A 22,473-nucleotide genomic window follows, 5' to 3' on the forward strand; every position below is an offset into this window, starting at 1 on the left:
TAAGCCTGAGAAAAGCGAGCAGCCCCTGGCACCGCTGGCAGCACTCCGGTTCCGACTGCAGCCAGTAAGCTAGTTAGGCGGGGTATTTAGGAGGGAATTTGGCGGTCTCGAAGTTGTACATTATACTGTCTACCGCGGAGAGAGAGAGAGAGAGAGAGAGAGAGAGAGAAGAGAGTCTGCAGCCGGTGTTATGTGGGCCGGCTGCGGATCCAAAATCTACCGTCTCCCCGAAGCTAGAATTTGTGGCACGGTAAATTTAATAAGTCGACAAGCACAACACTATCCTCTCAATTCTCCCACGACGCTCGTCGTCCGCAATTTTATCCATTGTTAATCGAAATTTCTACATTAATCGAGAGTTGGATGATATTTTCTTTTTTACAATAAAGTATATAATATTCTTTTACTCAGTGAATGATCATGACTCGATTAGAACTATATTAGGGACGTAGAAAAAATAAAAGTTGATATTTTATAGGTCTCATTAAATAACTACCGTATAAAATTGCGTATACTATATTTAAAATATCAATTATAAAGAGATAAATGTAATAAATAAAATTTAATATTCTATATTTTTTTTTCTCTTACAATAGGTTGCATTCATAAAAGGTACATAGAATAAAAAGTAAGTAAAATAAAAAAAATATATATTGAATATCTAGTCACAACCTGAAATAATTGATAGTTTGAAATAAAGTAATTATAGATTTTCATTACAAAAAGATTATCGTCTTATTCTTGTTTCGATCTTTTAGCGTGTACATAATTTTTGACTAATCTCTTAGAATAGAATTTTTTTCTAAACTTTTCGGTCCAAAAATCATCCGAGAAACTACAATAGAAAGAAGAAAGAAGGGAGGAGAGATCTCGACTTGATTTCAAGCAACTTACTTTTCCGCCTCGCCAAGTGCCGAGTCGTTTCTGTGATCTTAGTGCGCCTTCAAGTTTGCTACAAAGAGCGTCGAAGTAACGTAGTTCGAGATTCCGTTCGTATATCACGAGAGTTTGAAATCACTCGTCTGGTATTCGCAGTACGACGATGTAGTCGTGGATACGATCTTGAAGCGGAGGGAGACTACGAGACGACCGTCTTGTTTGCTTCGTCTTCAACGATACGCGAATGGCAGACAATGGCTTTTCGATGATGAAACGAGATGAAGCGAAACTTGACGTTCATTGTTTAGTCGACTGACTCGATCTAGTACCGCATCGATGAAGTATCGCGTATATCTGACGAAGTGCATCTACGCGACAGCTTGATATTAAGATTGATTCACTTTAATAAAATAAGCAACATATTACTCATTCGAAACGCCGTCTCAAAAGTACTGTAGGATATCAATGATACATCGAGAATGCAAACTCTTTCTCTCTCATAGCGAATAACTATTCGCAGAAAATAATTTTGAAGAACAATCGTGTCGTTTACGAATATCTCGATTTTTAATTTTTAAATTTTATTTTCTCTTGAGATACAAAATTAATTAGCTTTTTATATATATAAAATTACATTTATAATTAACGCTATTAATTTTCGAAAAGTTGTCGCGGATTAAAAGAGTAGAAAAGTAGAGAATAAATTTCTCGTATTATACAGAAGTACCAAAGGAAGTAGGATCGGATCACTTGGATTGAAGATTTTTTAAGAAAAAGAAAGAGAAATCTACCGTCTCCATTTTCGCTGAGTGAAATGAACCTTTCCACCTTGCGCTTCCTTTTACATATTTCACGATACGACTCACCCGGACACTGACGGAATAAAAGCGTCGGCGGGAGGGTTGGTTACGAGCGGTCAAACGTTTGCAGTACCGACAGGAGGATAGCTACGAAGCCGAATACCAGCGAGCCGTTCTACAAAGTAAACACGATGGAGCCAGCTAAGGTTTATCCACGTCTGAATGCAACAAGCTATTTCCACTCGTCCAACCCTTCTCGTTTCGACCCTTCGTTCGAGTTACTCTCGACGCTCCTTGTGCATAGCTCGCGACAGTGCAGCACGGTCGTTTCCTATGCTTGTTTCCCGTACAAGAGTTACAAATTGGTTAATTAGATCTGAAATCTAAACGCGATAGAGAAAGGAGATGTATAAAATATATATATAAAGTTTGAAAAATAAAAAAAAAAATAAAAATTCTAAGACTCTTTTTATAAAGATATACATATATCTCATCATAATTTATAGTGTACTTATAATTTCTTCCAAATAAATTATGGCAAATAATAAACAAGAAGTTGCATACCATCGAAAATTCATGAAAAATAAAAGACGTTACGTATATTTTCGCGGGAAAAACAATTTACTATTTCGCGTTATTATTGCTGCATCCTTCTTGCTCGCACGTTCGCGTATGCATGAAATTTTTCCGTGCGCACCGGAAAACGTCGAAAATGAGATACCATCTGTATCGCAAAGCTATTTTCAACAACTTTACGCACAGGTTTATTTCATTCATTGGCTGAATTGTGCCTTCGTTAACCGATGCGATGCTGCTTTAGAGCGAGAATTTCCCATTACAGGTATTGCTATTCGACGCTATTGATGATACAAGTAACGAGTTTCACTCTTGGTACCAAAGAAATAATAGACGGTGGATCACGATTACGATTACGATTGTTGAACCGATCGCATCGCCACCAGCTAAAATCGAAGTGACGCCAGATCACGACATAAACGTTATTGGTCGAATGCTCGCTCTGTGCATTCGATGCGCCCGACAATAGTAATGAAACACGATGCCAGCAATGTGCCATATCCCGTGCTAATCTCGTATAACTTATACGCGAATTAATACTCTGTAATAATCGACTGATTAATCAACGCGAACAAAAGTTGAGATTTATATCTTTGATTTTCCAAAGATTTGCGACAGGCGTGATATCATTAAAAAATTTATTTAATTAATCTAAAAATTAGTTTAAAAAAATTAAAAACGTTTTGATCGAGTTATATCAGAGATGCGAACAACAATTAATATTTCCAATCTATACATGTATAATAAATTTTTATCACGATAATTATATTTAAAGAAAATGATTCTGCGCATATGTGTGTATTATCTGGTTGCATATAATCTTAGATACATTTTTCCCTACATAAAAGATGACATATCTTATATTAATTAACAAACACGTTTTTTTTTGCTACTATGTTAAAATAATTTTGTATTCACAGTTTTTATTGTTAGACAAGTAAACTTTACAAATCTCTATTTAAAAGATATAAAAAATTAAAAGTATGCCAAATAAAATTAATCGCTATATTTAATGCATGATAAGTGAGACAAGCACATAATGACACACGGAAGGAGACAAAAGAAGATAATTATTTCCTTATAATTAATTTTATTCATTTATTGTATTTTTATCAGTTCATATATATATTGGAGAAAATGTGTATGCTCTTTCAATCATGATAATTACAGATTTTTGAGCGTTTATTATCATAATCCGAGAATACAATCCACGCTTGGTAAACTGCAACGTGTTATTTATAACACGCGTATTTTCATTCTTCCGTGAACAATTGTGATTTGTCCAACCGATCATATCATCCGCTGAAATTGCAGAGACGATCATTCGCGATCTACATTACTGATCCAACTGTTCCCAATGTAATGCTTTATAACAATCGATACTATCGGACGCATTGAACGACACTAATGCAACAACGGTGCGAGGGAAATAAATCATTTCGTCCTACGACAATTATTTTTGTTCCATCTAGATATCTGAGGATATTACCAATCATATACACAATAATGTCAGCTTGTGCGTTGATTGTATAACATACATAAGACACGCTTTTAAATAAATAAAATTTTAAAAATATTTTTTTAAATAAATTTGAAAATAATTCTTCGTTGACAAAATTTTGACGCTATTTTTTTTTAGACTTTATAATTTTCTATATACTTTATATTTTTCTATATTTTATATCATGTTTTTTCAAAATTGTATTAAATTCAAAAATTCTATTTATAAGTACAGTTTATTTAAAATTGAACAAAAATAAAATAAGATGATACTTTAGAATTAAAAAAGCTTCGTTTTATATAAATAATTTTTTTAAATACGTAAAAATATACCTTTGATTAATCCGAAGCGATAATTTTATTGATATCGGAGATATATAATGGAAATGGGGTGAATTACCAAAACTACCATAAATTTCAGCGTTTCGCGGAGGCTTTATAGAACACAATTGATTTATATCGTGATTTATGAGACGTTCCCTGTACGAGAGATAGACCAGCCCTTTTCAAGAGAAAACAAATTGCTCTTAAGCAGCCCCGTAAATAAACAAGCGTACCGTTTGTCAAGTAGCATGTCTCCCCAACACCCATAAGTGCTGTTAACTTCAATTATTTGGTTGACAAAAGAACGCAAAGATAAACAGCACAAAAGAGAGATGGATAATAGCTTATAAAGAAATCATTGCAGGAGTCGAGGAACAATTTTGAAAGATCGCGGTTCGTCTTTTATTTTCAATAATTATGTTTTCCGATAATCTTCATATCACATATATACATATATACTATTATTTGTATAATATTTTATTTAAATTTCTTTTCTAGTGCTGCAAAACTTATTTTTTTTTATTATACCTCTTGATCGATCATAATTCAGTAGCTATTTAATATAAAAAAATTTAGTATTTTGACAAACACAGGCTTGAAAAATAAATATTTCTTTCTGTTTCATTTCATGCAACATTCTCGGTTCTCCGAAGTTTGTGATCCACGTTCTTGCATTGGCTAAAATACGACACTCAGCGAAATCTTTATGTAGTTTCGGAATTGAAAACTGAGCGGGAAAACGCGCCACTCGAGAGATAACGGGTAGCTTCGTGACTTTTTAAAGTATCGTCTTGAAGTAATAGATGAGAAGATATTGTATACTTGCTTGAATTTATAGCTGCGTTCGCCAAGTTCAAACTTCTCGCGGATTTTCACGGATCATAAGTTCCCGAAATATGCGTGTAATGGAAGAACGCGATTGAAGATCTTTACGAGACTCCGGCACTCCAACGGATCTGGCAGCAGCAACAACGACGTTTTAATTTTGTGTTGCAGTTTTGAATGTCGAATTCCGCACTAGAAGTTTCGCGAGAAGGTGTCATAGGATGTACACGACAACGCCAGGCAGTTTTATATTTTTTATGCGTTTTTTTTTTTTTTAGTACGATTTGCTAAATCATTATCGAGACAGCGTGAATAAATAATAACGATTCTGGAGTGTGAAAATGATTTGAAATTATTATTTTCTGCTAAAATCGTGCCACAAAAGATAGGTTCGAAAATATGTAGAAAGCTAGTTATAAATTTTTGAAATTCTGCTACAAAACTTTTAATAAAACGATTATCCTCTTTTTATTTCATATCCTTTTTGCAATTAACGCAAAATCTAATCTAATTTTTAACAGAAATTAATTCGTTAAAGCTACTTTAGATTTTATAATATTACATATTTTTGTAATAAAGAGAAAGAGCGATAAAGCAATTTTCGTTAAAATGAAAAATCGATTCTACGATTTATCAATCTGTCGTTGAATTTTAAAAAAAAAATGAAGAAACCCTCAACCAAATAAATTTCAATAATCATGAAAGAGAAGATCGGTTACTGCATTTTTTCGCGATACAACCGCATTGAAAAGCGACTAAAAAACTTGGTAACAAAATGTTATATGAAAAGAAAAAAATAAGCTCTCTCTAATCATTATATTATAAAATATTAACGTAATGATAATAATAGTAAAACGATATGTGTAATAATATAAAAATTAAAATATTTTTAATAATTTTAATTTTCAATTGTTACAGTCATCTTTCGTAAATTTCTTGGATTTAATCTTAAAAATTTGCGAACGACAACAGGGCGAGTTTGAAAAATAGCTACGGTTGGCATAGGCTCATCCGTGTGGCTGTAACCGCCGCGTTCTTAACACTTGGCGAGTTTAAACGCGGACACAGGTGTCGACTTTGTCGTTACGTTGCGTGCGAGGAGGGCGCAGACGACGGTGACAATCGAGGTAACATTTTATGGGCACGTGAGGGGCTTTAACGAGCCGGCAGTTGACCCGTCTAAGGGCATAAAGACACGTGGTCCGCGAACAAATTACGGGCGCGGTATAAACCGCGCGTGGCCAAAACTTCCGCGGAACTTCTCGTCACGGCGTACGTGACAAATCTGACGTCACTTTGTGCAAGTGCATACAACGTGCTCGGGGCGTGTAACGAGAACGGGCGAGTGGGCGAGGGGAGACCCGGTAACTCGGCAACATTTTGCGGCGATGAGCGGGGGTTAATGAGTAGCCGAGCTATATCCGCATAATGTTGGAACATGAAGTGGGTTGGTTCGAGAGGGAAACGGGGACAAATGCAAAATTTGCAAATTTACTGTCCTTAGTAGCTTTGAAAAGTAAACGTTATCTCAAATATTTTGGAAAATTTAATTAAATTTAAGTTAGTTAAATTAGCTAATTTAGTTGAGACTATTATGAAAGAAGAGTATATATAATATACATATATAAGTACAGAACACTCTTATTCACATTATCATTTTTTCAATAGCTTACAATTAGTCAATTCTATCTTTTATTTATTATTTAATATGCATTTGTCAAAAACCCATAAAAGGTCGCCTCGTTATTCGCACGTTGGATATAGTATACGCATGGTCGTGATTTATCGAGAGCAGGAATCGAGTGACGAATCTGACATTATGCCGCGACGCAGTGGGGTGAGAGTGGATAATTTGGCCGTATTTCGCGGGGACGCAAAGGGATGGTTAACGATTACGACGATTGGAGGGGCGATTGCAGAACTAACCGCACATACACACACCTGCCACTCCAGGTAACGATAGTTCGCGTTAACGACCGCCGAGAGTTACAAGCTCGCAGCTTGGAAACTGCACGATGTGGACAAGACGGCACGATTGGAGACGGAACGAGACGAGATGGGACGAGACGAGACGAGACGAGACGAGACGAGACTGTCGGTAGGCCGACAATCCTAATTGCTGGCCAGGGATTTACAGGGGGATAGGTGCCAGGAATATAAATATCCTCGCAGGCTAGCTTCGCCGCCAGGAATTTCCACTTGCACCACGGCCATCCGGTTGTCTCACCCTCGCCCTCGCCGTTCTTCTTCGTCAAGCCTCGTAATCCCACCGGGGATTTTCTAACGTACCGTGAATTCCTGCGGTGTGCGTCGCGCTCGGCTGCGACCGTCCACGACACGAGTCTAAACCGCGAAATTAAAAGGGATCCGTCTTTGTTGGCCAAGACACGCGGAGCGTGTCGATGCGATCGTGTGTCGGCGAAGCGCTTCGCAACTTGTCGAGCAGATCGATCAACTGTATCGGGTCTACTAAACACGGTTGAAAATCGCGTTACAAAAATCACTAATATGAAAATAGATTTGCTAGGAAAGAAATATTGAAACATGAATTGGATTGGTTCGAAAGAAAAATGTAAAATTTGTAAATTCACTATTGTTGATAGCTTTCAAAAGATAAATAATCTCGAATATTTTAAAAAATTTAATTGAATTTAACAAATTTCAGTTGAGACTATTAGAGATAAGAAGAGTGTATGTATATAAAAATACAAAATACACATATTATTTTTTCAATAGTTTACAGTTAATCGATTCTTCTTCATTTGATTAGTGGTACGCAACACGCAATACATATTTTCATTCTATATAAATTAAAATAGGTAAGCGCAAAAAATAATTAAAACAAAATAAAAAGGGATATAATAATATAATAATGATGATTATACGAGAACAACGAACGAAGAAATCTATTACATCCGCTGTCGAGCTGCGTTGACATTTCGTTTATCGCAGACCCGTACATCGCGAGACAAATAAATATCGGTGTCGCGCGATAAATTCTAGGACGTTCATTTTTACCACGCAATTGTTTCGAATATAGCCGGACAAAAATATCTCGTGACGCGTTTAAACATGCCGTGCCGTGTGGCAGGTTTTATGCATCCACATCGTGTGCGCGCATCGGTCACATCGACGGGGGGTGTAATTTTTGTGGGACACGAGCGCATTAAGCACCGTTGAGGATAATCTACTGCACGCAATCACCAACAGGCCAATGAAAGTTACCGGCAGATCTAGAATGTTTCTTGGCCGTTATTTCACGCAGAGCTGATGAGCAAAATGCCTTTCTTCTTTAAATGATAAATAATTAGTTCACTTGAATGTAATTTACTAAATGTGTTTTCGATATATAAAAGAGATAGGAAAATATTTTTTTACCTTCTTTCTCTCTCTCTCTCTCTCTCTCTCTCTGTCTGTCTAATAATACAGATTTGTATTTTTTAATATTTATGTAAATTAAAATTTGTGTCTTGTTAAGTTTGCATTTTATAAAAAAATTCAGAATATTCTCATTATATATATTAGTAATAATAAGTTTTAACAAATTTTGATAGAGTAGAAAACTTTTATCAATTTTTTGTTATTTTATATGTAGATTGAAAAACTCTTAAATTATTTTATCCATTTATAACTATGTCTCTTTTTAAAATATCTTGTGCTTTTTTGTATCGAGTATTGTACAACTTTACCGTTTAAGTAACGCATATTGTTTTATAAATGCACTACTTGCAGATTATGATTGGATCATGTATTTATGTTTTATAAAACTGACATTTAAAATTCCACGTCTCTTACCAGGTTAGAAATGGGCAAATAGCTTACGGCGCGATGCACATGTTCATAAGAAAATATCCTGTGTCAAGGGGCGAACTTTATGCGCGCACACTTTGTATATCGATCACATTAATGTTGTATAATTTCACGGTCCATTTACAGTTACGGTGTCCCACCAATCGCATAGCATTTTGATAAAAACGCGTCAAGCCCTTGGAACGAAGTTTCGATCAAAAAATTTAGCGCGTTCGAAAAGCGAAAAATGAGATTTGAAAAGCTGAATAATTCTATTGCAATTCAACAATTGAATGCGCGCAAAAGCAAAAAACATTTAGCTTGAAAATTTTTATTCGATATCCGTAATATTTTTTCGCGCGCGCCCTATGATTTGAAGATATTATTTTTAACAACGCGACGTTATCTAGCAAATATTTTTGCAACAGCGTAGACAGTAGTGAATGCAGCATTTTTATTCTGTATAAAAATGATGAATTATATGATTCTCGTCATGAAAACAATCTTTTCAAAAAATTATTTCATGTATCCATTTTTAATGATAATGACAAGTATTCTTTCAAAAGCTATTATAAATTCATAAGTGTACAAATAAACTTTATAGTTAAATAAAGTCTATAGATATCATTCAAAATATTAATTTTTCAAATCAATAATTGTAATTACTATTTCCAAGACAGTATGGTTGATTTGAATTAATCGTTAATGCATCCGATCGGAGAACTTTGCTAATTGAAAATGTCGTTATATCATAATCTCGTCTTACAACGATGAGCAAAGAATCATTTTACCGGATACTTCGTTCGAGAAACGATATCACGCGATAAGAGGCGAAAGATACGAATTAATTACTTCGATGTCCTCTCTAGCAACTGGAGGTTCAAATTCTCTCAGGACAGTAGTTTATCTTGATTACCTTTAGTCCTTTAGACCTTAGTCCGGGATTAAGAGGGATGATTGAGTAGTCCGCAAGGGCCACGTCTGGTCTAAGCTTCTGGTGTTATATGAAAACACCCTGTCACAATGATTTGTTCTTATTGCGCCAAAGTAGCAAGATTAAAAAGTATAAAACTTGCGCTTTTAATAACGTATCCTCCGCTTTGCTTAGATTTATGTAATCGTTCGAAATAAAACTGGTCTTTTCGTCTAAGATTTTCCCCAACAAATTCGTAATTCACGTGCGTTAAATAGCGAAGAAAAAATCGCGTGACAAAAAGGAAAAAAGAATTACATACGTTTATGTAATAGTCGCGAAATTGAAATGTATCTTGGATCTAACCGCGTTGACGCTGTGTTAGGCCTGCATCTACAATGCCAGCAAACTCAAACCCTAACTACTGGCTTCCTGTCCGATGACCAATCATCGAGTCCGCTTACAGCCACGTCGCGTTAAAGGACTTCCAAGGAATCTACTTTAGGGATCCTTTAAAGGATTATCTTCGTCACTGTATTCAAAATCATCTTCACAGAAGCCACTATTCAAGTCAACCGATATTTGATGAATGTCTGTTCTAAAGTGCAGAACCTCAAAGAACCGTTTTCGCAGAGACATCAAAGTTTTTGTCGTATTCAGCGCTTCGATTTCTTCGAGGAAGCGTCGATTAATAACGATTTATCGCGATGAGCCGGATTATTGAAATACATCGAAATTATTAAAAGCTTTTCATGTATATGTCTGTGTGTATGTGTTGGATGTGTGCGTGTATATATGTATCGTTCTGTGGCGTCGAGTGTTTTCGCATAAATGATTAATTATATCTGTGACATGAAGAAGTTTTGCTCAGACGCGCGATAATGGAAGCTAGACAAACGCTTTTGTTCGCGCGATAATGATGAAAAAGTTTAACTTTTGCATAAAAAGAGAGAAAGAGAGAAGAGAGATGTAAAAGAAACATTTCTCGGAATGCAATCGGTCGAAGAAGAGATTTACAAAGAGATATAATAATAGAATGAAAGATAATTTCAATAATTTAAAATTTCTCTCTTCCGGAAAAAATGCATCAAATTTTGCAAGTAGATTAAATATGAAATTGCAAAGAACGACGCGGTAAATTCGCGCGGCGAGTTTGATTTTAATCAAGATTGAACGACCCACGAAAATTTGGTCTCACGGAGAGAGAGGCAGGTGGTTTAATGTTTTGTATTATACCCTCCCCCCCCCCCTCCACCCCGTGATAGATGCCACTCATTAATTTTATAATTTTGCCAGTGAACGGCATGATACGTGAGATAGAGTCGAATTTAGTCGAGAGAAATGAGACCAGAAAGACAACCAAATAAAGACAAGAAAGAGAAAATGCGAAAAAGGATATAAGAAAGAATGAAGTGAGAATAAGGAACAGTAGGGAGAAGATAAAATGAGAAATATGAAAGAAAATACGAAAAGAGAAAGCTAAAAAAGAAGAGGGAAAAATGAAGAAAGAGTCGAAGAAAGGAAGGATGTAATGCAGAGTGAGAGAGCGAGAAGAAAAGATAGGTAAGGAAGGTGAGAAAGGTCGCTGGATGATTGGCTACCCGAGCCACCCCCGGCCGCGAAGTACTAATATCAGGGTAGGTGGGATATACTCTTACAAATTGTCTGGCGGTGCGTCGGTGGGAGGGCGCGCGCAGAGGGGGATTTGTCTCCATTAAAGGGATTGAGGTTTTGTCGTACTCCACTTCCACACTCCGCTACCGCTCTGTCTCTCTCCCCGCAGCAACGGGGTTCTACTTGTATTTCGCGCCTACACCCTCTATACCATTCCTTTTTTCGGTGTCCTCTCATGCCCGACCGTACGCGCTGTCTCGTTGAAACGGTCACCAGATTGGAAGACGAATCTTTCGCCAGCAACAAGCTTAAGCCGTAAGCCCACATCCAGTTAGCGAGTACATCCGGGTACTTTGCTTTTTATCGAGTAGACGTAACCTAGTCAAACATACTGAACTCCCACTAATGATTACTTTTTCATTTCACGGTTTTTCCATCTCGCTCTTTGTGGCTCATAAACTTGTGGAATGTTATGCGATATGCCTAAAAAATATGCCTTCGTTGCGAATGCCATATATTGAAGTTGCAAAGTTGTCTTACATTGAAATTATAATAATTTTTGTTACAAATTATATAATTTTGCTTCAAATAAAGAATATTTATCATATTTTCTGTTAATCAATTAAATTTTTTTGAAAGAGTTTTATTTAAAAAAATTAAACTTTAGAAAAAGTTAAATTTAAAATAAACCAGAAGTATATATATATACAATATTGAAAGTTTAACAAATGCAGTAAGAAGATATGACTTCTTTTAGTTGCTGTTTGTTAAAAAACGATTCCAAATGTTGTCGAAGAATTTGTATTTGAATAAAAGATTCTGAAAGTACATCTTGTATAAGAGGTCACAGGGGAGCGCACTGTGGTTCGGGTTATGTCGACTCGATAAAAAGAGAAAGAGGACTTTGACTCGATATTATTTTATCAGATAGTTTTCGTTCGAGACCCAGGCCGAAGGAAAGAATGGGGGGCTGATCGAGTTGATCTACTGTTTCTACCGCGAAATCGGGTCAACCCCATTTTCACGTGGAGATATCGCATTTTTCTTTATTCAAACGATACCGTTGCCATTCGCGAGAAAGGAGATCTCGTAAAAAGTATTGAGAGAACGTATTGCTTATGCTGGAATAAAATTATCGACCACAATGATCAATAACAAGGAAACAAAATTGACTTGTTATTTTATCAGATACGTCTCAAAATAATTCCACTTTCAAAGACACTTCTTTATCAATTTTTTATGATATTTTTTTAACCACTCAGTGTATATACAATTATAATTCTAATAAATTCTATGTAGAGCGTCATAGCGTTTGACAGCACTTTTGACAGAAATAATCTTGTATAATGCCTTAAAGTTTAATAATATACAAATTCAATATATAATATAAGAAAAGTGTCATAAAAATAGATATTTTATTATATCGGTATAATTTTCTGCGATAAATTTGAAAACTCAGATAAAATGCTTCGAAAAATTCGAAAAGGAAGTATAAGTAAAAAACATGGAGAGAAAAAATTTTGCACGATGACAACTTTATCTATTATTTATCTATTATTATTTGTATAATTATCATTATTATAGTGCATATTTATATAACAATACAAGACAATAAATGATTATCATATGGTATTGCAAGTTTCAATTCTTTTCATATGCTTTTTTGTCATTATTTCTCTTTATGGGAATAATACTATCTCACTTGGCTCACGATCGCATTATTTCTAACGTAAAACCATTTTCAGCGATTCCTCTGCATCGAAATACATATATTTGTCACTGTATACGCCACATATCTGCGGTCTTTTCAACCCGGAAGAATAAACGGAGCGCGATTCAATGCTTCGGGGGGTACGTTGGATTTTGTCGGATGGGCTGTTGCTTGTGCAGAAACATTTGTATTTATATTTGATACATAGATGGTCGCACTTGATCGGGCGAAAAACGTGTGATAAATCGGCGCAATCCGTTACGCCGGTCACCGTTACAAGCGCGTTCTCATAAATCCAAAAGGAAGTCTTATCGCCCGGAAGATTTCTATGTACGTCATAATGGGAGATAATATTGGGATCCGTTCCAAGCCATTGTATCCAATGGTACTCCTTGTGTATCGAGCGAAACGTAGCGTGTGCGCGCACAGCACGATCTTCATCGGAATATATTTGAATCGGTAAGTAGAAAAAGGGGATCCACACACACATATATATATAAAGTCTCCTGAATCTTTACGCGAGGGAAAAGAAAAAGTCTCCCCACAAAAAACTAAAAGAAATAGAAAGGCGACTGATATGTTTTTGATATTATTGAAATGGTGATAAATTTTCATCTGCTTCTACTATCTTGAGAATAAGGTTTTCTCCCTTCGAACGATACAATTTCTCCAACAAAACTTTACCGTCCAGATCCAATAATTTTACATAATAAGAAGTTTTCTATCTCGACAATTCTTTCTCTTCGCGGAACAAACAGATATTGATATAATTATTTTTCTTATAAAATATAGAATATTATGCTCTTTTTTTGCACAAACACAAAAGTGGATACATAATATTACTTTATTAAAGACATCCTATATCTGATAAAGAGACATTTTACACAAAAACAAACAATTTTAACTATCTTAATACAAAATAGCAGAAATTTTAAAAATATTTATTGATATTATTTTAGTAATGTGTGTGTGTATGATAAAGTTTTGTAAGAGAATTGCATCTATTGTTATATTTCTATTGATATTGTATCTATAACTGTACCGAGTGCCAACACGAAATTGGCAATCTACATGCAAATGCTAAGGATATCGCGTATGTAAAATCTATAGATTGTTGCAACGTGTAATCAAATTGCTTTTTTAGCATATAGCATATATCGTGCAATATAGCGGCTTGAGTCTTACTTAATTCTTTACGTTCAATACAATAAGATTATCTAATTAAAAACAATCCATCAATTTTGCTTATATAACAAAGTTTTATATAAATATTTAGTCGGAAATTAAACACAACGACAAAAATGTTTCAACGAATCGTTGCCAAGATGACACGATTCTTCGTTAAACATGCATAATGGTCGGAACTATATGGCATTCTAGTTGTAGCTTCAAGTCTCGAAGGTAGTCGACACCTGCCGTGGTTAGATAAGCTCCGTGCAAATTTACCCGGCTTACTTTCAGAATCAGCCGAAATACGGTTACATTGCACTCCAACTACATCTCTCTCTCTCTCTCTCCCTTTTTCTTCCTGTCTGCCCTCGCAGGAACGTTCAAATATTTGCGCAATCGATGGCAGTTTTGCTGCGGCGTAATGGCGAGGGAAGCGAGAAGTACCTGCGGCTCTATATTCGAGAACAAAAGGAGGAAGTTGGAAAGAGAAGCGGAACACAGCGGAAGGTAGGGGAAAAGGTGAACGAAGGCGAAGAGCGTAACGAAAGTCGGGAAGGCGTAAGAAAGAGGAGAAAAGTACAAACGCAAAGCAAGAAGAAATGAGACTTTCGACGAGGATTCGAGAAATTAAACTTCGCAACGCGGCTCCTTGTAATCCTGGCCGGCAGCCAGGATTTTCACCATGTCGAGTTTATTGCCAGACCATAATTTCTCGCGTTGAGCAGCTGTGATGTAACAAGAAAATTATTATTATAATATATTTGGTATAGAGATTGCCAAATGTAATTTGCAAAATATTGTGGCCACCTTGAAGATATTATATTAGTAGTCTTCTTTGTCAAAGGAAATATTTTCATGATTAATATTATCATAAAAATTACATAATATATATTATTGCATGTATTTCGAAATTTAACTGTTTTTTAAAATATATATGTAAAAAGTGACGCTTAAAATTTTTTTCTTAAATATTCTAATCATTAATATTGTAGATTGAGAAAGTGTTAATTGATGAGTGAGGATTGACAAAAGAGAAATGCTGAAAATGATAGCAATTGAAATGACTGAATTGAAATTAAGTATCTAACTCGATGGATGATTTTCTGATTTTGTGAAGATTTCAGGAAACGTTAACTGTTAACAACGTAGACGTTTATCAATGAAATTTTGAAACTGCGTCCGATAGCGACCGATGCCATGAGTTGCACAAGATTACGGGGATCAGAAGCCGTTTAGTCGCAACTCTGACGAGACTTTAACTGGCTTTAGTCAAAGTCGCGTAATTCCCTACGACGAAAATGTAACGAGTTCGCGGCGGTAGGATTCCAACGACGACGAGATCGTAGGGGAGAAATGCCCTTGTCGTCGGGAGGAAACTCAAAAAGTAAAAGTCCCAAATCCTATACGCAACTTTAAATTAAAGCAGTTCGTTTTGTCCGCCTTTCGCGTTTTTATCATCCTGCTAGTTGGTATTTTCGTGATCCCCGGGAAGGAAATAAAAGGGAAGAAAGGACGAGACGTTTAAAACAACTTGTAACAACTTCTACTTTTTTTCTAAAGGATATAAACAGTTAAAATAAAATGAGGATTTTCGAATTTTCGGCACTGAAGAAAATTAACGTAACTTTGCAATATGATGCAAAATTTATCGTTATACCTTTGCTAAAGAAAAATTAATCCCAATGTTAATAAAAATATAAATAAAAGAACTTAAAAATACATTTTGAAAAATGACGCGATCATTTGAATTTTACGATTTTGATTGAAACGGCATTCCACAGATTGTTGTAAATCCATCTGATTCGAGCGTTAAAAAATGATGAGAGCATCCTAGACATTCAAAACACGTCATGACGATTAATCCGCGCGAGATGTACCAGCCGTCTTTGTATTTACACGCATTTGCAGCATGGATGGAATCCTGAGTGGGATTCAGCTTGAGGGGTGAACAAAGGGCAGAAGGCGTCATTAAGGCTGAGTGATCGACGAGCGGGCGTCGGAAATACTAAGCAAGTGCCGTTTGCCGACTGGAAGCACGTGCCAGTTCTTGGCGCGAGAGCAGTTTGCCAATTAATTAAAGCTGTTTCCGGTGGTGTCATCGGTAGGTATCGCCGATCCGCCGTCGCAATTAATTTCGGCACCGCGAATTTGTGGACGAAAAGAGGATGAAATGCAACGAGGAGTAAGTTGCATCATTCGTTACAAATCTTATTTATTTGTGTTTGCGTCACGCGTTGCAAAATGCAATTAAATTGCACTAATGAAGATGAGATCACTTGGATAAAAGAAGACGATGAAAGAAACAAAGATTTCAAAACTATTTGTAGTGTCGAGAAAATTAGTAAGTAATAAAGATTTCGCAAACTTGATGACATTGAACTTAGACTCTAGAGTCTAACGAATTATTTTCACGAGTAATCCACGTAACGCAAAATTACAATTGTTTATCAATTGCAACAATTGTTTATTTGCCAAACTTGCGCGATTAAAGTTGATTTAAAGACATCTATTTATTTCGAAATAAAAATAATTATATACTCACTTATTGCCAAAAGTGCATTTAATGAAAATAATGCCGTGTTCTCGCAGCTTGAAATCTATACGCAATTATCTAAAACTTTTTTTATTTACAAAAGATATGGCACACTTAGTTATCAGCTCGACAGCAGAGTCAGTCGTTATGGGACTTGAAAAATTTATCTATCTTCGAAAAGTCCACTACTCTTTTACGAAAAGAACCAAAAACTACCTTGAATGCGGCTTGTACATGTTGAAACACAAGCTCGCTAGGAAGCAGCTTTGCGATACTTCTGCGCCAGAGTTTCGTTTAAAGTTTCTCCTGTAATCCTGAAGTGCACGGTCTACGACGTCTTTGGCGTTCTTCACGATTTCGGTAGCCTTTGGGAGAGCCAGAAGGTCGAAAGACAAAGAGACACAAGAAGGAAATAATCGTTAGGTGGAAAATACACTATGGAAAGAACTATCGCGATATTGTTTAAAAGAAGATGCTTCTGATTTGTGTTTTTTGTCAAAATAAACTAAACAGAATTAAAAGAAATTTATTAATCTTCAAAATTAGATATTAGATTAAAGTATTTAGATTGTTTATTATATTTATATCTTTACTATTTTTATGCTTTGAATATGCTAATCGTATCATCGAGTGCACAATAATATCATCAAGAAAATAATGAATTCAAAAATAAAAACTACATAATTTCTGTATATATTTTTAACATAATTATAGAAAAATCAAATTAATAAAAAAATATATATATATAAAGATTAGAACAAATATGTAGCGTATTCAGAGATTATTATTTTTAGCATAAATTATGCATATTTTTAAGTTGAAAAAGCCTAAATATAATCCGTCTATCAAAATATTATGACAAAAACAATTGATTATAGAGAGATGGTAATACATTCGGTTCTTTAAGAAGGATATCGATCTTTCGAGAGTTTTCAGGCGCTAAATGTGACTGACAAATAGTAGAGCCGATCTCTATATAGCAGTACTAAGTCCAGCTTTCTTCAACGTGAAAGAGCAAGGCGATGGCACGACTTAAGGACGATTAATAGGGCTGCGTGATTAATAGCGGGGTGTATTTCTGAGTATAACGAGCGGGGAAGACGGGGTAGAGATGGAAATGGAAGGAAGGAGGAAAGGAGAGAGATCGATTTCTCTCTTTCTTGTGTAGGATAAACATGAAATTATTTCGGAGAGATTTGCATGCGAAGTATCCCGGGGTGCGAAAAGATTTTCGAACGGAAATGCGAGAGATACGCTCGCCTTGCAACGATACCGTATATCTTCGCAGACGACGAGTAACGGGTAGCTCGTCGAAGAGAAATTCGCAATCGACGCAGGGAAACATCGCCACTCTGTTAATTTAACTAAAACATTTCCCGACGTCTTTTCGTCTGCCGGAAGGCAACGGAATTTCACGCGGAAAATCCTACGACAGCAGCATCTCCTCTCTATTTGCCCAGAGAAACCCTGTTGTCGTCATTCTCGTTCCCGTATTGCGTTTCACAAAGTAACGAAGTATCGAATTCCACTACTTTGCGACAAGAAGCGGCGCAGTCGGACACTTTCGGGATTCCGATATATTGGCTACGAGGGCAATCTCGAAAGTCTTCATTGCGAACACGGGGTTCCGCACTTGTTTTAATCGGGCATGAAAGGAGTTTGCTACGACTTTGCTGTCTCTTATTGACCCATCAAATTGAACATTCCATGAATTGTTCGTTTTAGTGATCGATAGATTGATTTACAAGTAGATGACTTTATCATATAATCTCTTTTTCATGTTTCGAGAATGAACATATGGCCGAAAATATATAATATATGTAATATATATTACTATAATATACTAGTATAATATTCGAATTAATTACATTAATCTTCATAAAGTTACTTTGTGCGTTGGTACAAATTTATGAATCTAAAGAACTTTCAAGAATTAAAATTAGAATTAAAATCAATATTATTAGTATAGTCGATAAATATATAAGTAACATATATATGTATATTTGAAATAATTTATATTGCTAAAAAATAATTCGAAAACGAAAGAATTAAATGTATGTGCGAAAAAGTCTATTAGACGTAAAGCACTTTTATTCCACTCGATAGATCGCTGTGAATAAAGTAGCCATGAAGTAAGCAAAAGCGAGTCGAGAAAAAGTACTTCGCGAGAGAACTTTCACTGGCATTTTTAAAGCACAGTTTCGCTTAATAGTTGTATAGTTGTAAACCATAGTTTAAACCTTAAATTTTTCGAGAAAAAGACTCCTTTTTGCAATTATGAAATACATTGGTACGCGACAAAAACAGAACAATTAAACATAGCGTTCAATCGTGCGATTAAAATGTTGATCATTGTTGTACTTACTGTGTAACTGGGAGATAACTTAATTAATCATGAACGCAAAAAAATAATCTTTTCAATTACATTACGCTGAATATTACGTTTTCTGTATTTTACTTCAATTAAAAATATTTTCTCGTCAAATAAAATTATATGAGATCTGTGATTTTGCGTAGGAAGCGTTTAAAATTAAATGGAAAATGGATTATAGTATCGTAATCACCAATGGAATGGTCGGAAAAACTTTTTTCACGATGTGGCATTACGCGGGTACCTCTGTGAATAATTTAAAGTTTAAATTTATTCTCGTGTAAATCAAACATACGCCACAAGTACTCTTTGTTAATTTTTAGTAGAGCTTATTCCAAGCTCAGTTCCGCGGCTTAATTAATATAAAATTTCTGGAAATTTCAGCGCGTTTTATTTCCACCGGTGAGATAAAGCGCCTCGATGTATTGTGGAATTTACCTTCTGTTTCGCTATTTAGTCAGCATCAGACGAGCAAGCTCGCTATGTCGAGCATATTATTCCGGCGCGTGCTTTTTATTTAAGTAATATAATTTAAGCCGATAGCGCTCGCCGCTTTGAGATGAGAGTCTACGGAATGTCTGACATCATTCGATAAACTGATAAACTTTCGGAAAATTGATAATTGGCCGTCTCTTCTTAAGAAATTCTACATAAAATTAATATTTTGCGAGAAAAGAAACGCAGAGAAATCCTTTAGTACAATAATTATCATGTAGAAGTTTTTATTTGAAAACGATAATTAGCTTATTTTATCGTGAAATTGAAACTCTACGTTGACAGGGATTTCAAATCTAAAATGCGGTGAATTAAACAAACGACCCGCGAGCGGGATATTAATTCACCATTACGCCATGGTAATCAAGTTAAATTTTCACAATGGGGAACGAATTTCATCCCAGTTGTACTGCCTGCTGCCATCAATTTTGCAGGTGCGCATGACGTTTACAATTCGCCCATATTAATTATTCCGCAAGTTCTCAGAATCCCAACGTTTCGCGCCTTCCGACTCCGGATAGTGCATCGCTTACATTTTACATATGGATCTACTTATCTATTGAAGATTTCTGAAGCCTATTGCATCAAGAAAATCCTGTTTAAATCACTTAGAATTGTAAATCACGTAAAATTGTATATACAATATATGGCATTCGTCTATCTCCGTATACTGAATATTTTCATCTATTAAAAATTTTTAAAAAACATTTTCTAATAATTTTCAGGAATATATATTATTAATTTTATAGCTAAAAAAATGAAATAGATTTTTAAGAAGTAGAATTAAAATCATATTAAAATTTTCCTTTTTTTTTCATATATTCATTAACCGTAAATTATTTCAAGAATAACCGTGAGAAACCTTATAGCGTTATACAAAAGATAATATTGTAATATTGTTTATCTTTCAATTAAAGAAGTTATTTTTTTTTTTAATCTTCCGTTATATCTATTCGCGGTAGCAAAATTTTAATGCATTATTATTGTATAATCCTAGTCTAGCTTTACCGTCATCGTTATGACGATACGATATTCGATGGTGAAATATTTTTGAAAATTTTTCTTCTCTCGTTATTTCGGGATATATTTTTATGGTGATACGTATGTAATTACAATTGGTAATTTCCATGATGAATTTCGGTCGTTTCATACGCGTAAAAATCGATATCCATAGACATGCTACAACTACACATACATACCAGACAATCGTGTAATCACGCGACGCCTGACTTCTATACCGGCTACGAACTTGAAGTTATCTGTACAGCGAAAGTAATTGCGCAAACTTTCGCCGATGCGTATGACGTTAAAGCTCGTTACTGGCGAGTACGTGCATATTTCAATGACAGTCGTGTTACAAGCGCGCCTGCATTCGGGCGTGAGGTCTTGCGAGGATTGCTTTCGCATTCCCTATCTCCCCTTTTCTTCTCTACCGATCGATGTACGTATAAGAAAGACTCGACTAACAGAACAATGACCATCTTAGACTTTAATGTTGACTTTGTATACGAATGCTCTTTTTTATTCTCTTTATCGTGATGTAGAAAACCGGTTTAAATTTTAGCCGTTTAATTATCCTGGCTTTACATTAAGCCCACAGAATAATTGTGCATAAAAATGATTTTTCTTTTAATACTTTTTTCTTAATTATATTATATAATTGAGATCTCCGAAAAATGATTTATTTCACTCTCTAGAATGTCTATATGTATCTAAGCGTCTATTTTTTCTTATATATTTACTCATTTAATTTACTTATCTGATTTACCTACCGTCTAATTTTAATTTCCTATACAATATGCGCGTCCACCTTTCATAACATAGAAAATTTAATAAACGACACTGCAAAGATTGAATAGCGATTATGAAATCATACATAACAATTTGATTATTATGCTTTACTCGATTTTCAAGTAGATCGAAATTCTAAAAGGATCAAATTATCCCGAATAATGACAGAATTTCAGCACGTTCCGATACGATCCTGCATGAGTAATAGCAAAGCGCTATAACATCAAGTATATTGAGAATTCAATTAAATCGAAATATGATTTTGGGTGAATTAATTCAATCAATGCACTTATTGGCATAATTTAACCTCAAGAATCATTTTTAAAAACTAAATGGTATTCCGATTATTTGTTAATTGAGTAGTGTTAATACATTACGACCAGTCTGCTTTACGCTGTACGATCTCTTTACGACATATTCTACGATATTTTATCGTAATTATCGTATCGCATCGCGCAATTAGCGGGAATTGAAGATAATAATGTACAAAATATTCGTTTATACGGACATGGACATGAAGAATGAAATACATTCAATTTTTTGAACAATTTTTATCCGATATCATAAAAGTCAAACGCGTCTGAAGTTAATCTCGATCTACAGCCGTATCTCAACGTTTTATCGTTCTCCCTGGCATCGTAAATGCATTATTTTTTTATATCAAAAGCGTAAAATTATATGCAATACGCTTTCTCTAGTTTTGCCATTAACCGCGAAATATTGTTGCATCTGAACGACTTTAAGCATGCATCGCAAACGGCTGGAAAAGTTGAATCACTTACCTCTATGACTGCCGGTGATCTTGTCCCGCAAAATATTTATCTGATGCACTCGACCATATTCTTCAAACATCGTCCTCAGGTCATTCTCGTCCATGTCGTGAGGTACTTGTCCAACAAACATCTTTATGTTGTCCGGATCCGGCTGTTCCACGCTGTTGTTGTTCATTATGCTGTAACGTGAAAAGGAAGTTTATGCGGTATGTGCAGCGTATTAAACATGCGTGCCTGGAGAAAAACAACATGCCGTTATTAATACGTTAACAGTTCAAAGACTCCTGTGCACTCTATCAGTTCAGATTTATCTCGTGGCCGCCTGGTAATACAACAAGTGATTTATCTCTCTCTCGAGCGATTTTTCTTTCTAAGGCTAAAATATAAATATTATAGATAATATTTGTAA

General features: G+C 35.2%; 1 protein-coding gene across 30 annotated transcripts in view; it reads right to left on the reverse strand.

Moving 5' to 3' along the window:
* LOC138941526 (CUGBP Elav-like family member 1) overlaps positions 1 to 22,473 on the reverse strand; it is a 495,676-nt gene that overhangs the window by 130,006 nt on the left and 343,197 nt on the right. For all 30 annotated transcript variants that reach the window (XM_070311285.1, XM_070311298.1, XM_070311293.1 and 27 more), the window contains one exon: positions 22,074 to 22,243. In XM_070311285.1, the coding sequence (XP_070167386.1) occupies positions 22,074 to 22,243 (170 nt within the window). The remainder of the gene's footprint in view (positions 1 to 22,073; positions 22,244 to 22,473) is intronic.

Source organism: Polyergus mexicanus, unplaced genomic scaffold (genome assembly GCF_030449975.1).
Source record: "Polyergus mexicanus isolate NDT 795.1 unplaced genomic scaffold, iyPolMexi1.0 SCAF_19, whole genome shotgun sequence".
Classification (NCBI taxonomy): Eukaryota; Metazoa; Arthropoda; class Insecta; order Hymenoptera; family Formicidae; genus Polyergus; species Polyergus mexicanus.